Consider the following 16776-nt stretch of genomic DNA (forward strand, 5'->3'; position numbering starts at 1 on the left):
AACAACTGCATGAGGTAACAACAGATGTTTTGCCAGTAAGCTGACCATTTTCCTGAAGCTCTCATTACTCACCGTGGTTAGTCGGCACTTATCTTTGACCACGTGAAATGCGATTTGAGTGTTTCTCTGTGAGTGGATGCTGCACAGCCTCGCTGTCATGGACGTCTGAGCTGATGTTGGGTGATTGTTACTCTACAGTTCTGGGTGTTCTCTGGTTATTTGTGTTGCTTTATGGTGCAGACGCAGCTCTCCTGCACTCTTTGCATAACATCTTCTTGGTTAATCAGTGGAGCCGGCGGCACAATGCAGGGGACAGCTGCGATTGGCTCACGCAGGCAGGTGGGCAGACGCTGATTTAGGGAGCGCTCGATTTCCTTTTTATTGGAGGAGCCAAAATCAGGATCAAGATCAGATTGATGTAAACAAACCTCAGTGACCTGGTGGAAGTTAAGAGGCGACTACAACCTGATAAGTTGGGGACACACTTTGATGGAAACATGAATCTAGAGTGCGGAATATTATTTTGTTCATCGCACAATTGCTCCAGAGTTTTAATGTACGGGAAGGAGAAAGTTTTTAACACATAATGAACCAAAAGTGTCACATGACCTCCATCAGAACGCTGCAGACGGAAGCATGGGAGTCTTGCTCGACTTCATCCCGTTGTTCCCATTCTTCGACACGGATTTGAGCTCATCTAGTGAAGAATCATCCTTGGAGCAGCTCTTCCCCGACTCGGCGGCTATTTCCTCGTCCCGCTCCTCCTTCCACACCCGCTTGTACTCCTGCTTGAGCTCCTGATATGAGCGGGAGAAGGTGTGGAAGATGGAGGTGGCCGGGAACGCCATGATGAGGATGCCGCTCAGGATACTCGTCAGCGCCACTATCTGTCCGGGGATGCTGCGCGGCACCATGTCGCCGTAGCCCACGGTGGTCATGGAGATGATGGCCCACCAGTAGGAGGCCGGGATGCTGCTGAAGCTGTGGTGGGGGTGCGTGGCGGCAAACGGCGCCAGCTCGCTCTCGGCTAGATGAACCAGTGGTGAGAAGAGGGTCACGGCCACGCAGACGAACAGCAGCAGGAGGCCGAACTCTCTCATGCTGCGCTGCATGGTCACCCCGAGCGTCTGCAGGCCCAGAGAGTGGCGAGCCAGCCGCATCACGTAGAGGATCCGCAGGGCTCGCAGCAGGCGAAGGATCAGGCTCAGTTTGTCCAGGTAGCCTCTGCCGGCCCCCATGATGACATCCTCGTGCGACTCGTCTTTGATGTCGACCACCAGGGACACGTAGTACGGCAGGATGGCAACGGCGTCGATGATGTTGAGCGGGCCGCGGGCGAAGGCCAGCTTGCTCTGGGCGTTGATAAATCGGAGCACAAACTCCAAGGTGAACCAGGCCACGCAGATGGACTCCACCACGAACATGTTGTGACACTTCTGGGAGCACTCGCCCTGCAGACGGGGACAGAAACACGGAGCAAATATAAAGTGTCGCTCCATCGATTTCACACTTGATGCTCAGATAGCCTCAGAAAACAGTGACCTGCGAGGCCCGCTGCCTCTCGCCGTGCCAAAGGCAAACGGCCTCTCGGTTTTCCTTACCATCACTTTAATTCCACGTCTGCCTGCACAAAGGGAGAAATTGGAAAACATTTAAAAGCTGCAGAGCACTTACATTGATTTCTCTGGAGGTGAATGCTAAAGAAAAGTGTCTGTTGTAATAAGAAGTATGCGTCGCCTCAGGGAAAAAATCCATTTTTATTCCAGTGTGATTTTAACAGATGACAGAATGATGACAAAAAAAATGAGAAAGAAAGACGTCTGAATGAAGAACTGTCCACAAATACCAGAGCGACAAAAAGAAAAGTGAAAATTACAACCTGGAAGAACACGGGCTTTTCTAACTGCACATAATGTGAACGACTTCTGACGAGAAGACGCCGTCGGGCAGCTTCCATCAAGCATTAAAATTTATATTTTTAATCTAGAACTCTGTGTTCCCTGATAAAATACTACTCCTGGAAACAGGTGAATTATTTGTGAGGGAGGTAAGATTCAGGAAAGGATGGTGAACCTCACCTGAACTTTCTGCCTGCTACTTGGTGAAAGCTGTATAGTAAAAAGGATTTTCCTGCTTCCATTCTGCTTTCTCCTGTTTTACGCCATCAGATCTTCTTCTATCCTGTTCCAGCCATGATGTGCATAACAAACATGACCAGATAACGAGGACAGTGTATGCACAAGTAATCCATGTGAACCGGAATCACTTAGTTTACCACAGTTTTTTTCTACTTCTGGTTCTACATGATGTCATAGAGAGTATCCAATCAAAAGAAAGTGGTCTTAAAGGGTGGCCTGGAAGTGGGAGGAGCTAAATAAGGGCTATCTCTATCTGTAAATCATACAAAACTTCTCTAGTGGAGTCAAAGGATAAAATATGAGGCTGCTGTAAACTGTGTCAACATAGTGCTTTATGCTAATTTACTAATTTCATTGAGTGGTGTCTTTAGAATTTGGCCTGCGCTGATTAGTTGTAGAGATATAAGGTGAAATTTTGTTTTTGAAAAGCAAATCCGTCAGATCTTATTTTTTTCTCAAACCATGACTCCTGATAATTAACATTAAATGAAAACACTGCATTTTCTGTAAGCTAGCGTTAGCACGATTATCTCTGCAGCAGCACCATCCACCTTACAGGTCGGCCAGATTCAGAACTTTCAGCTTCTTTTAGCGCTCACGTCCACACTTTGATTTTCTGTCGGCTCGATTAGTCCGACCGACTGCAAAAACGTTCGGGAGGAATCGATTTATTGTCTCCAGCTCACAAAAGCCAAATTCAGACTCTTTACACTGACAACAGCAGTCAGCTCTGCACGCTGTCTCCTTTGGTTACCTCAGACCGCCGGCAGAAAACAACCAGCAAACAGTCACGCTGACAGAAGCTGCTTTTCAATCCACGCCTGAGCCCCATTAATGTGCTTTAATTTGTCTTTTTACTGTCATCGCTCTTTCCATCACTGAAGTTACACTGATTTATAACCGCACCTATTTGTAATTACAGAGGATTTATTCTCCATATCTGTATTCTTGGACTTTTCTGTGGATGCCTTTGTCTCATACTGAGTTGGGTTGGCAAACATAAGGCCCAGGGGCCAGAATCAGGACCACTGGATGGATTTGGAAAATGTAAAGGACAAAAATGTTCCACTTTAAGCTTTTCATAAGTTTTACAGCTTTTCCTACTGATAAAAAAAATCTCCATGGCCATTCAGAACACACCAAAACAAACAACTAATAGATAAACGATATATCAGGAAAGCTTTTTTAATTATCTGCCATCCAAATGTATATTTTTACAGTAGAGTCATAGTAAAATATATATATATATAAGTCTTAGAATCACTGGATTTTCTGCACAAACAATTATTTATAAAAATTTCAAATTAAATCAGCGTTTCTGTATCACTGAAACTGTGGGATAAACTGTTGCATCTGTTCTTTTTCTTATATTAAAATATCTCAGGGATCAAATGTGCAGTTAGACTGTACATGTACATGTAAATACTGTTATATTACTGTGATGTGATTAATGTGTTAGCTAAGAGCTGCTTTTACACATCCAGCCCACACATCGCACGTTCATCTGTAGTCACATCTCCACTCTCCTGTCTGCTGCTGGGTGCAGGTACCGTGCAGCGTGTTTATCACTGCGAGCTTTCTTGTTTTTTCTAGAAACTTCTGTCTGTAAATATCACAGTGAGAGAGAACAAAATCTGCAGCTCTGTCGGCATCAGTTTACCTGTCAGTTAATCACAATCAGCCCCACTTTGCATCACAGCTACGTGAGCCGACGTTAATAGGATGAAATATTTAGTGTTGTGGTGGAAATGTTTCTCAGTCAACACACAGTCTGCTCTGTGAAGTTTTCATTACTTTCATTAAATTTCCAGCTAAAAATCATCCTTCGCTAACGGCTCCGCCACTGAGGGGAACGACCCAGAGAGCCAACTACAGCAGAAATGATGTTTTCATCTCTGCAACACATAAAACTGTAAGTCAGGAAGTAAACAAGAGCTTTATAGCAACAACCGGCTCTAACCAGCATCACCAGGTCTCCTCTTCAGCACCATTTTCTGCATTAGATCATCTTTTTTACAAGAAGTCCTCCAACAAAGCAGTCATCATAAACTAACAATGTACCATGAAAATCATCATGTAGGACTGTTTACTGTCCACACGAGCGCACAAACCGTACCACCGCTGGAGTGCACGCTGTTCTTGGACCATCTGAAAGCTTCAGTTGTTAAGTTTAGATGCAAAGACTCTTTGGTGAGGAACAGAAAGCAATTATGCGCCATGTGCAGCTCTGTAGAGGTAGCAACACGATCACACATCACAACATTTACACATTCACACAAACTTCTTCTTCTGTCACCTGCTCCCTGCAGTGATCACCAAAACACATCACCTGCCTCCATCTCACCCTATCCCAGCATCCTCTGTCACGCCAACCCCTTCTTTACATCCATGAATCCCTTTAAAAGGCCTCTACTGGTTAGCCAGTTTTCCTCTTTCCTATAACCTTTCCTGGTTCATTGGCACCTGTGTGGTTACAGTCCTGAATAATATTTACATGTTTTAATTTAGATATTTCAGAAAAATCCCCTTCCAGACTCCAGTTTAGCGGTGAGCGCAGCTACAGTGCTACGTGCTATATAGAGTGTGAGCTAGCATTGCTGTGCACTGCTGAACTCTGCAATTAGCCCGAATGTGTGAAGAGGAACAAACTGGGTGAGTCTGTGATGCTGCTGACCGTTAGAAAGAAGTCTTACACACTTCCATGTGTTTAACCTGTTAAGTTTCCTGTTCAAAAAGGAAATTCATTGTATTTCTCTGCAATTATAAATTCTGTGTAACCAATCTTGGTATCAAAATAAAGTGAATACTTGTGAGATTTCATCAGAGGTGTAAGTAGTACTGCAGATGTTACTATTTCAAAGTTACTGTGACTCAAACATAGAAAAGTTAGATTTTTTATTTCCCTTGCCTCATTTTTTAAAGTGTTTTATAGCACATAACACCTTTGAAAATATGCTCTGGGTCAAATTTAAGTCCAGAAAACCGCGTAACTGTTTGGCATCTTCGCTTTGTTTGGTGGTTTTAGAAATGGTTTACCTGAGATTTGAGCAGAGATTTAGAGGTTTCCGTGGATACCACACATATGACTTTAAACTATGACTATAACCTTGGCTAGGATGACATGGGGGTACATACAGACAACCTGACACTGACTGAACGGAAACACACAGACTAAATACAAACAAGGGGAGATCAAGGGAAGTGGCCACACACTGGGAAACAGCTGACACAAACAAATCATAATGACGCCACAAGGGAAGTGTAAACTAGGCACATAGAACAAGACAACAAGACCTTCAAAATAAATAGGAAGCATGATGGGATTCAGATGTGACCTGAAGTTGACAACAGGAACCATGCAGACATAACATGACAGGTAAGACACGCCCAACAACAAGGGGAACTTGGGAAACTATGGGAACGGGGGAAGATGACACAAGGAGTCTAAATGAGCACAGAACTATAACTAGGCAACCGAGGAGCTAAAGAAGACTAAAAGAACCAAAACATAAACAATGAATATCAAAATACAATGAAACGCTGGGTTAAACGACCCAGGACCGTGACACAGTGGCCCCAGATGCAGACGTCAGGTTCAACATTCAGCCCGATCCCAGAAATTTCTTTTTTATTTAAACCCATATTTAAAACGTTTTATGCATTTCAAACTGATTCCACAGGCTGTTTTATAAATTCTGTAAGCTCTGTACCCACCTTCGTCTCCTCATCTCGGAGGTCCGGCATGGTGCTGATGCACAGACTGATGACGGTGACCATCACCATGACGATGGAGAGGCAGGCGAACATCTTCCCGGCCAGGCCGGAGTGAGGGTTCTCCACCATATCGCGCAGCACCACGATCAGTCTGCGATAGCCCTTTTCCGTCTGTGTGCTGCTCTTCTTCAGCATCATCCTCTTCTGCCTCCACTCTTCCTCCTTACGCTCCCGCTCCGCCACCTCCTCCACCCGGGCCATCATGCGACGGCGGCAGCAGCGCTCCATATGTCCGGGGTCCACGCCCCAGTAGTCGAGCTCGTCGTGCAGCGAAACGGCACATAACTCCCGGAGCAGACGCAGTTTGCCTGCCGCCAGGAAGTTGAGGATGACCCTAAAGGCTGTTGGGTTTCGGTCGAAGAAGAACTCCTGGCAGGTTTCGTCGTAGTCGTCGCAGAGTCGTGCGATCTCCTCGGGGGTGGTGCAGAAGCGCAGGCGACCCAGACGACTCTGAGGAAACTGCTCCAGGGTGCTCCAGGGGAAGGTGTAGCGGTTGCCGCCGACATTGATCAGAACCTGCAAGGTGCGGTCGACCACGTATGAGGCCTTCGGGTCGCGCAGCAGCTGGGCGCGCTGGAAGTAAACGCCTTTGAGGGTCTCGGTCTCCGGGATCTCGGTGAAGAAGCGGTCGAGGCTGCTGTCGTCGCTGCTGATGGAGTAGGTGCTGAAGTCGTGGTTGGCATTGCTGATGATGGGCATGCTGGCAGCTGGATGTGTGACGGGATGGATGAGATTTTATTATGTCCGACTGACCGCAGTTTTACGGAAGCTCCACTGAAACTGTAGGGAAGCAAAAAGACAGATTCAGTCTGTTGAAATCTTCCATTAATTCAAACTTGTTTGGCTCCAAGGGGCTCAATAGGGACCAACATGTAGTGAAGGAAGTGTCCCAGACCTCCTACTGATATCAAATCCAAGTCCTTTTACGTCACTTATCGAGACTTTTCATGTTCATGTTTTAAAGTTACTCCAAATCAATCATCCTTTTTTGCAGAGAAGACTAAAATATCTTCCTTAATGTTCCCCACTCGTACCCACAACATAAAACTATTAGGAAATGTTGTCTGACACATTCAATTAACTGCTACATCGGTGTTAAACATCCAAATTCAGAATGATTAAGAAGTTTTGGCTTGAAGCTTGACGTGACATCAGAGTCAGTATTGCAGTTTTCAAAGCGAGCTCTCGCTGTCATAACCTGTCAGATACCATCAAGAAACAAAGAGCAGTAAATGGGATGTGAGCAGGACGCCGGTTTCTGATGTGTTTAATCACAGACAACACTGAACAGACATATTGAGCCACAGCAGCAAAGCAGCCCGAAACGCGGAGAGAGAAGATGAGGCCTCTCGCATATTTGTGCGAAGCCTCATCTTCTGTAATGAGTCTGATCAAAACAAATCAGCGTGCCAGGAAAAAGAGTTCGGATCGCTGCAGTCGCTGCCAGGAGAACAACAACCCTCAGTGAAGCACAGGACCATGAATATCACCCAATTTGATGAGTATCTTCTAAAATACTGAATGTCAGACTCAGTGGCAATCATTATTAGTCTGCTATGAATTTGGTGATGGATTCTGAAGTGAACTTATTGTGTTATTTTTTCTTATTTCCTTTCATATCTCCTGTGCATGTGTTGAACAGTCATAATAAAAACTGATTTTCAAATAATGAAATGTGTAGGTACAAATAAATACCCAGATTCAGACAATTCCTTCTATTCTAGGAGCTTCTTTGATGATGCTGGTGAGGGGATATCCCAAATATGGTCAAAAAAAACCCACCCACCTGCTGTGTCCGAACGTTTATTCTCCACTCGGAAGTGAGGTTCGCAGGGTGACAAAGTTTTCTTTCTTTATTCAGTATTAAAGGTTTTTTCTGTTCTTTAGAAAGAATGCAGAGTTTGGATCAACAACAGCTGAAAACCTAAAGTCGACTCTCAAGTCAAATACAAAGCAGGATTTTCAGCTAGGCTAATGCTAAAAGACAAAGCTATCCAGTTTTTAAGTGATGACGTGATGAACCCTGCTTCCAGGTCCAAACTACTCTGTTTATTAAAGCTGTTGTGTTTTTAAACATGTTTTAATGCTTTGTATCTTGTTCTTTTTAATCTCAACAAGCCCCTAAAAACAGTCAGTGATGACTGTCGGCCTCTCTCAGTTTTTATTACCACTGTTAAATTTAAAGCTCAGTGTTTAAAACCTTACAATGTAACTCCAGCCCCTGCAGCAGTATATGAATGACTAACCTCGTATTGTGGATGGATTATCTCAGTTGTTCTCCTGACTGAAGTTTGGTCCTTTTACAGCATCCTGCCATGCGATTGCATTTGTCCCTAACCATCGGGAACCCTCACGTTAACTTTTATTGAGTGGAATAAAGTTAGCGTTCATCCTCCAGCTTCACTGTGTTTATGCTATGCTAACAAGCTAGCTGTGTCGCTAGCGATCACGTAGCACATCATTATATAGCAGCTAGCCCAACTTCAGTAACCCTACAAACGTCACTGCTGTTTAGTTTTCTGTCTTCATTTATGTTGGAAGTGATAACAGAGCTGTACGTTTGAATTTGTTTCAGAAATCTCTCGGTCAGAACATGCTATATCATGCTTAGGTGGAAACTAGCGAGCTAAGTTCTAACTCAGTTAAATTTTAAAAAATTCTGTTTTCGTGAATGACTGATTGTGGAGTAAAGCGCTTTGGGTCCTTAGGGACTAAGTAAAAGCGCTATACAAATACAGGCCATTTACCATTTACATTACCATGCTTACCTAGACGTAGCTAAGATAAGAATTGTGCTCACCCTGAAACCCTATAAGAACAGCTCATCCAGTTTCCATATGTTTTCTGCTCTTCCGTGTTATATGATCATTTAGACCAGAGGCTGAGCCAACCTGCTGATGAAACAAGACAACGAGGACAACGATTAAAAAAATGAAGCTTTTTGTTGAATAAATCAGACACTGATCCTGATGTGCTGTATTAAACTATCTGGGCTTCAGGTGTCAAATCTGACAATATATACAGCTGTAATAATTCTTCCATGCCAGTCATTAAAGAACAAATCAATGAGTCTACATTAGTTCGTGTGTCTTTTTCAGTAAAATAGAAAATTGACTGAAAGGGGAAGAAGCTCTCAACACTCCCCGTTTTAGCCTCGACACCCTGCACAGTTTCTTCACACCAGTTCACGCCTCAATTTGTGTGACTCGACGGTGAGACACAGTGATGGCGTGAACGAACCCAGAGAGTAGAAAATGCCTGAGAATCACCAAAGAAGCTCTTTCAGCTCTACAGGTTCGAGCAGCAAGTAGTTTCACCTCGGCCTGATGTCGACAAGATGAATATAGAATCTGCTCGTATGAAAGCAACGTGGGTTTGACAGGTCGCTCAGTGGGAGCTATAAAAGACTGAGATCCTCACTTCTCGTGACAGCGAACCACACTTAAGTTGTAAGTCATGCTGTAAGTACATTTAAGTAATGCATGAATAATTTTAAGTTTACAGGAAAGGAGGAGTCATTTAAGTACTGCATCAATTTTGTGGTAATTGTGAAGCAAAACAAACAAAATTTCCCCTTTCATGTTGTAAGCATGCTGTGCTACAGATTTAGATATTTATTTTTTCATACAAGTTAATAAAGGAAAATATTTATAGTGTTTAAATAAAAGGACAGTTTAATAATACAATGTCCCAAAAATTACCCCATGTTTACAACACAAGATCAGAGAATATTCTTTGATTTTCTGCAGAATTCCCATTAAATTACTTAATAAATGAAACCACTTTAAATTACTTACACAGTACTAAAGTTTATTTACATCACATTTCTTTCATTTTCTGTTAAAAACCGACTTGTTACCTCCTTATTTTAGTGTATGTACCTTTAAATATTTGTAAGTAAATACAATGATGTTGTAATTTCAAATAAAATCCCATGCTGACTCCCCTTATGGACTCTTGTCTACATCGTTCCTGCAAAAGCAGCCACCTCTGAAGCTTTCTTGTTAGACACAAAGCAGTTACACAAAGGAAAACCGTGCGTGTGTGAATGGATGTGCAAGACGTGGTGTGTAAGGCACTCTGTGATCAGGTAGAGTAGAGCCAGTCCACTTCCTGGTTTGTGTTGCTGATGGCTCTGTCCTAGATTCTGTTTGAGTGCCATGCTGCTCTCTATGATCTATGATCCCAATTTCAGGCACACGTCAGGGATTATTAAAGTGAGCAGGATGCACGCAGCTCAATTTGGAGCCACAGCAGAGAATCTCAATACTTTATAATTAAGAAATATAAAATTGGGAAAAATCATTAAAACTTGTTTAAGTATAGAGTGACGGAGGGAGAAAGTCATTTTAATCCGTTTACTGTTAAATCTACATAACAGTGCAGTGTGTGTGTGTGTGTGTGTGTGTGTGTGTGTGTGTGTGGGTGTGTGTGTGTGGGTGTGTGTGGGTGTGTGTGGGTGTGTGTGTGGGTGTTTCTAATGAACAGGAGGTTTATTTAAAAAACATAATTTGGTGAAAAACTGACATTTAATGGTAGTATGAGTGCAAACAGATCCTCTGTACACTCCTGCAAAAGCTGAACATGTTTCAAAGCCTTCAGCGTTCCAGCCCAGTCTTCATTTATGCTGTGCTAATGTAGCGCCTCTAATATCAACAAGAGGTTTCAGGAGTGAGGCCATGTTAAAAGCAAAACTACAAAAATTGTGTTGTCTCAAAAGATCATTTCCTCCTTCATAGCACCTGTACAGGGGAGAACATTTTTATAACTCACCTGTTTAAAGCTTATTAAGGCTTAAAGTTTGCATCATTGGGGGCGTGGCTTCTTGAATGACAGGTGGACGGTGACACAGGCGGCTGTAGCTGCTAGCTGTTTGCTAGCTTCACCTGAACTGGACCTCTGGACCACTTTTTTTTTGCTGTTGGAGCATTTTGACATCATGTGACCAATAATATGGCTGCTGTGAAGTCACTGCACTAACAGACCATCCAAGAAGGTTGAGCTCTGGTTTTTAGGTTTGATTTTAATTCTTACTCAGCAGTAATTACCAGACATCTGTGTCTGTGTGATGCCTGAACCAAACTAGCTAGCACTCCAAAGAAAAGAAAGAAACACATAAAGTAATTTTTTTTTTAAAAAGCTATATGTAAATAAGATAATCAAAAACATCATGGCTGCAGTCCAAGTTTTGTTTAAAATGTTGAAGCCAGATACCAGGGGATGATGTGACTGTAGAGTCCTCCATCTTTTAGCTACAGTCTAAAGCTTTCCTCAGCCTCTCCGACCTGAAACCAGCTGTCAGCTCATATTTTTTTATTAAAATGCGAGCTGAGCCACTTTCTCGCTTAAGATCTGAGATTCAAACTCAATTTTTGAAATTAAAGTTCAGCCTGAACTTGACACAGAAATGAGGGACGGACCCTGAACTACACCCCGGCCAAAGTTCCGTACAGGCCAGGTGTGATTCACTCACCTTTCAGCGCGGAGACGAGCCGCCTCGGCTCTTTAACGTGTCCCGTTCATGTTCTCTAGAAGACGCTCCTCGGCCACTGAGACTGGCGCACAACCGTCCGCGTAACTGCGCCAATTACGAGGCACAGGCGCTGCTCCGGCTCCAGTTTCTGAATCCAGTCTGAAGTTTGGGCTCGGTGTGTGTCCGTGCACCGTCACCGGGCTACACGCACACGTCGCCTCTCCAGCAGCTCCGGAGTTGGAGGGAACGGAATGAAACGGATTTCTTTGTGCGCAGCTCGGCGCTCGGTGTCCGCTGACCCCCGCCCCCGCCGCTTCCGAGGAGACGATAAATGCGATTACCTAACGGCGGTGTCCTCCTGAAACCTGCCGCTGGATTTTCATCTGTGTTTGACAGCAGGACCGTCCTCCTCCCCCCTCCCCCCCATCCTCCTCTTCCTCTTCTCACACCCTCCCATCTCCAGCCCTTCTCGCCGATGCACTGTAAAACACAGACAGGCTGAATGTGCTGGAAGAAGTTTGGGGCGGTTTTGTCTGATGTGAGAGACACGAAGAGGTAAAAGAAAGAGACGCGTGTAAAAGTTTAACCATTTAATCTTCAGGATCTTTTTGAGTCACTAACAGCTCCACAGCTCTGAGGTCGGACCGGATAATTCACCCTGCAGGATTTAAACTTACAGCAAGTCTGTGTGACTCCATCACAGGTCAGAATGAGAGCGTGCAGCCCTCTGGCACAAATCACAAACACTGATGGAACAGAAGCAGCAAAAACTCTCAGCTGCAACAGTAAGTCTGATGTAACCAAGAGAAAAAAGAAAGCGCGCTGCATCCATTCTGATCAGAGCAGCGGGTCTACTGCACAGCCTCTTTATTAGCCAGAGCTGTGCTTCTCACATCTACATGCAAGTGGATTCAATTTCATGTACACACTCTGTAGACTCCAATTTGGTGCTGCTGCACTACAACGGGACCCTACTGTACATGCGTTCTGCAGGCCTTCTAGAAAATAATATAAAGCTTGATTAGACGCCTGATGACTGACACCACAGACGACTATGTTCTTATTTTCTATTCCTGGAGGGACATACGCAGAGTTAGTCCCTGTTTTTGTTCAGATACTCAAAACTAAATGTCACAAATTCCAGGTGGTAAAAAACAAATGATGAAAAGCTGCAGTTCCTCTAACGACCAGCAGAGGCAGCAGCGAGTCAGTCCCCATAGACTCCCATGTTAAAGCTTTCCAGCAGAAATGAACATGTTTACAGCCTGATACACAAACTGTTTGCTCTGTGTGGATTATTTCCTCCTTCATAACACCTGTTAGCATTATAAGGGGCGTGGCCTATTCGTGGCTGTAGCTGGTAGCTGTCTGCAAGGCTTCACCTCAGCTAACTGGAGTCGCTGAACTGGACCTCTGGACCATGTTTGTGCTGTCTGAACCTTTTTAATGACATCATCTGACCTAAAAGGGAATGCACAGAGATTACATGCACTCACACAGTTTATGTTACTCGTGTGTGTGTGTACATATATATTAATTTAATGGTTTGTGGAAAAAAACAAACCAACAATGCTGTGAAACATTAAGTTCTTCTTCTAAACCTGAAGACAACAAATGAAAATGAAAGTTGGAAGTCAATAAAAGACAAATTTAAAAGAAACCAGGGGCGCTTTAATCTACTGGATAAAAAGCCTGTCTGGTATATTTTTTTCAACCTCACCCACCTGCTTAGGTGAACTCTTTCGGTCCCTTCAACAGTAAATATATTAGAAAGAGAGAAAATATGTTCCCTCCAGATGTAATTTGCAGTAAAGCTGTGTAAAAATGTCATGTTTTAAAGTCAGGGTTGCTTTTTAGTTTGCTGAAAACAGCCGTGACAGAGCTCCTACACACAAACCTGTGGTGAAAAACCACAGGTTTGTGTGTGTGTGTGTGTGTGTGTGTGTGTGTGTGTGTGTGTGTGTGTGTGTACAATGCGACAGCTCTGTCACCTCCTACAAAAGGTTGCCGGAGCAATCTGTTCAACCAGATATTAAAGGAGGGTAACACATGCGCGCTACTGCCAGTCCCCTCATCTGCCTGGGTGTGCTTCCTGTATTTCCACTGTGTCCATCAATAAAGACCCAAAACAAAGGTTATGTTATGATAATAGGTTCAGTCTGGCCCTGCCTTAGAGAAAGACCCCCCCCCCCCCCCCCCCCCCCCCCCCAGGGTGAAAGGGAGGGGTGAGGCAGAAATAGCTTTGAGCTATTTTTTGGCTTTTACTTTTAAACCGTATAACCAGCTGATCGGGAGCCTCATTCCTCAAACCTACCAATCGTTTATTACACGGCGGTCACATTATAGCAGCGTGCATGTCACCTTCAGAGCGCCTGTTGCTCTGGTTATTAGATCTGGACTGAAACCACCTGCTTCTTGTAAAGCAGCAATGCAAATCATCAATGACATAATAGTGTGTGTTTTCCTGTGTGTGTGACTGCATTTGTGACACACACACACACACACACACACACACACACACACACACACTAAGGCTCTGTGTTTTATCTTCTGTCCATTTTATTAATCCTCTCTGCGTTTGGACGCCAGCCTGCACAAACTTTAACAATCAGGCTTTCGCTACACTTAAACAAAAGCTTTTCAGTAAAATCCAGTTTATACAGAAGAGCCACGAGCAAGTATGCAAGCAGCTGTGCGCTGTAAAAACATGGGAGGGAGAAGACACACAAACCTGCATGTACAACAGCAGCAGTTCAGCAAAGTCAGGGCCTCTCTGTTAGCTCAACAAAACCTTTGGAGGTTTTTTCCCAACAAAGTCCAACTGAACGCTGCCTAGACTGTATATAAAAGATGGGCATGTGGCTAGCTGTAGTGAGGTGCAGAAGTCCCATAAACCTGCACTGTTGCTGATGACCACCAGGGGGCGACTCCTGTGTTCGCATGTAGACTGTGGGAGAAACAAAAATCAATCAGTCAATCATGAGAGTATTTCACTTTTCATGCAGGTGACTGCAGCTCAAAGTGCTTCACAGATGACTGAGAAGCAAAATCATAAAACTGTAATAAAACAAAGCAAAAAGCATATGGTGAAAAGCAATTTACAGTCATTTAAGCTGCTTTCAGCTCCTGAAGATTCTCAAGGGTCACCCGGTGGCTCCCTCCATATTTGATTTGACAGATTTTCCTAAACAGACAAATTATTAAATAATTAAAATGAGATTCAAATTAACCTAAAAGTCCAAAAACAGCAGGTCAAATAAATGATGTCAAGAAAATGTCGCCACCACAGGACATTACCTCCCCGCAGCATTTAGCTACCCTACTTCTTACATTATGCCATAACAAGCAATACAAGTGTGAGGTCACACACTGACACAAATCTTTATTCTAAAGAAGACACACACACACACACACACACACACTCACACACACACACACACACACACACACACACGCTTTCTTTTACTGTTTGACTCTGGACAGCTGTTCTGCTGTAGAACTGGAGGCCACAGCGCTGCAGGTCTGATGCTCATCGCTGCTTTGGTTACATGCTGAAGGCTCTCGCTGCTCAGTGTTAACATCACACGTCTTCGCTTTGTGTCAGCCTGCTGTCTCTGAAGATGCTTTCTAAGAGTCGGTGTCCTGTTTGCAATTTGTCTTCTTGTCCTCTTGAACAATAGAAATCAGAGTTCATATCTCCGCTCCTCTGAAACAGCAGACCACGCCTTCATTTCCCCCCTCAGAAACTGAAGTCAGCTGATTGTAGTGTGAGTGCAGGAATAAATATGGGTTCATCTTTGGTCAAACTTCCACGTCCTGCAGAAGAAAGAACATAAAGACATAACTGTTTGCCTAGTAACTGTATCCAATACAGTTATACGTAACAGTAACATGTTACTTTGTAACACTTTACACAGAGTACTGGTTACATCATAAAAAAGACGAAACTGTAGACGAGGAAAAGAAATTCAAGTAAAATAAGTCATATGTATAAAGGAAGCTTGTGAAGAGGCAGATTTGAAACACTTTCCTCGTGAGCTTATGGTCTCGGTCACTAGTTTAAATTCTCACTGAATAAAACATGATGTTCATTTTCAGCTGATGTTTTACGGCAGAGCTACTAAGTGACTGACGAGTCACGAGCGCATGAGTGCGCGTAAGTGCAGTGCAACAGTCTGAAAAACCTCTGTTATATCATCTTTTCCACTACTTAAAGCTGCTATCATTATGAATATTGCCCATTTATTTATGATGAAATAGGAGCTATTCTTTTTTATTGTTCTTTTATGCGAATGGTATGACTGATTGTGTCTGTTTGTCAGCACCAAGTTCAGCCGTGCTTCTTCTCTGTAAGCTCGTGATTACGACAACAATGAATTTCATCTTATAAATCCAAAGATGACGATGAGAGAAACGCTCGCTCGAGGGTCAGAACCCCGACTCTGATGCCTGCATCTGCAGCTCTGTGTTCCCCTGTGGTCGGTGTTCTTCTGTCTCCATCTTCACATTTCCACCTGTGTCTCACCTGCTCCTCCGTCTTTGTTGCTTTGGTTTTTGTGTCTTCAAGTTTGTCCCCCGTGCTTTTATAGAGCTCATCTTTATTTTTTCACGTCTTCTTTAGTTCCTATTTTGAATAAGTTAAAAAAAAAAACCAACACGCTGGTGGTGCAAATAAAGTAAGAGAGAAATGATGCAGAAACTCTTCACATTTGTGAGTCAGTATTTTTCAGTGCACTTTTTCATAGCTGCACATTAGAGTCACAAAAATGCGTTACACTGTTCTTAAAATATCATCAGGGAAAAAAACAGTTAAAAATGCATCAGCTCGGAGCTGATTGAACGAAGCAGATCAGGTGTGCACAACAGGTTACTATAGCGATCTACCTGGGTTAAAAAAGAGGCGCCTTTGTGACACTGAAGACTTTGCCTCGGGCAGGAAGTCAGCAGGAGGACAGGAGGTTACGTGACAGTTTTAGGAATGGAAGGGTGAGCAGACAGGTAATTAACGGCCATCAAACACTTGAGTTTTCGCCACTTAATGAGCACGACTGTGTTGAAAACACTCCAGATGTGTTTTAAGCCTGTGTGGAACAATTCCTCTGTACCCCGAGGAATTCTGCTAAAACAGTCGATGACAACAAGTGTTTTTGTATTAAATGAAGGAGGTGGAGGTACGGCAGTGAACATGCAGGCGTCGTGACTGGGTTTCTTTGCAATGTTTACAGGGTTTTTTTTTATGAAATAATGCTTTTATTTTGTTGGTATTGGATCTCTTTGGTCACTGTGACGTGGTATTTTAGGTAAAACCTCCTTCTCATCTTCAGACCTTCTCACCTTCTTCTACTGCAGAATCCAGCCACAGAGAGCAAAGTCGGAGAACTGTACTGAAAT

General features: G+C 43.6%; 1 protein-coding gene across 2 annotated transcripts; it reads right to left on the reverse strand.

Moving 5' to 3' along the window:
• Positions 1-333: 333 nt before the first annotated feature.
• Positions 334-11767, reverse strand: LOC113027269 (potassium voltage-gated channel subfamily G member 4-like). 2 transcript variants are annotated; one of them, XM_026176890.1, is made up of 3 exons: positions 11386-11767; positions 5853-6692; positions 334-1451 (listed from the first exon to the last, which is right to left on the reverse strand). In XM_026176890.1, the coding sequence occupies exons 2-3, from the start codon at positions 6609-6611 to the stop codon at positions 615-617; spliced, it is 1596 nt and encodes a 531-aa protein (XP_026032675.1). In that variant the 5' UTR covers positions 6612-6692; positions 11386-11767; the 3' UTR covers positions 334-614. The 2 variants fall into 2 exon arrangements, with proteins under 2 accessions (XP_026032675.1, XP_026032683.1); XM_026176898.1 differs by lacking the exon at positions 11386-11767 and adding an exon at positions 8713-8790.
• Between the last annotated feature and the right edge of the window lie 5009 nt (positions 11768-16776).

The sequence above is a fragment of the Astatotilapia calliptera genome, chromosome 1, assembly GCF_900246225.1.
Source record: "Astatotilapia calliptera chromosome 1, fAstCal1.2, whole genome shotgun sequence".
Classification (NCBI taxonomy): Eukaryota; Metazoa; Chordata; class Actinopteri; order Cichliformes; family Cichlidae; genus Astatotilapia; species Astatotilapia calliptera.

What these genes read in the sequence shown, in the direction of transcription:
- LOC113027269 (XM_026176890.1), bottom strand. Translation starts at nt 6,611, where the DNA reads ATGCCCATCATCAGCAATGCCAACCACGACTTCAGCACCTACTCCATC. An exon ending in TCCGAGATGAGGAGACGAAG is followed by an intron (nt 1,452 to 5,852) that starts GTGGGTACAGAG and finishes CCCCGTCTGCAG; the next exon opens with GGCGAGTGCTCCCAGAAGTG.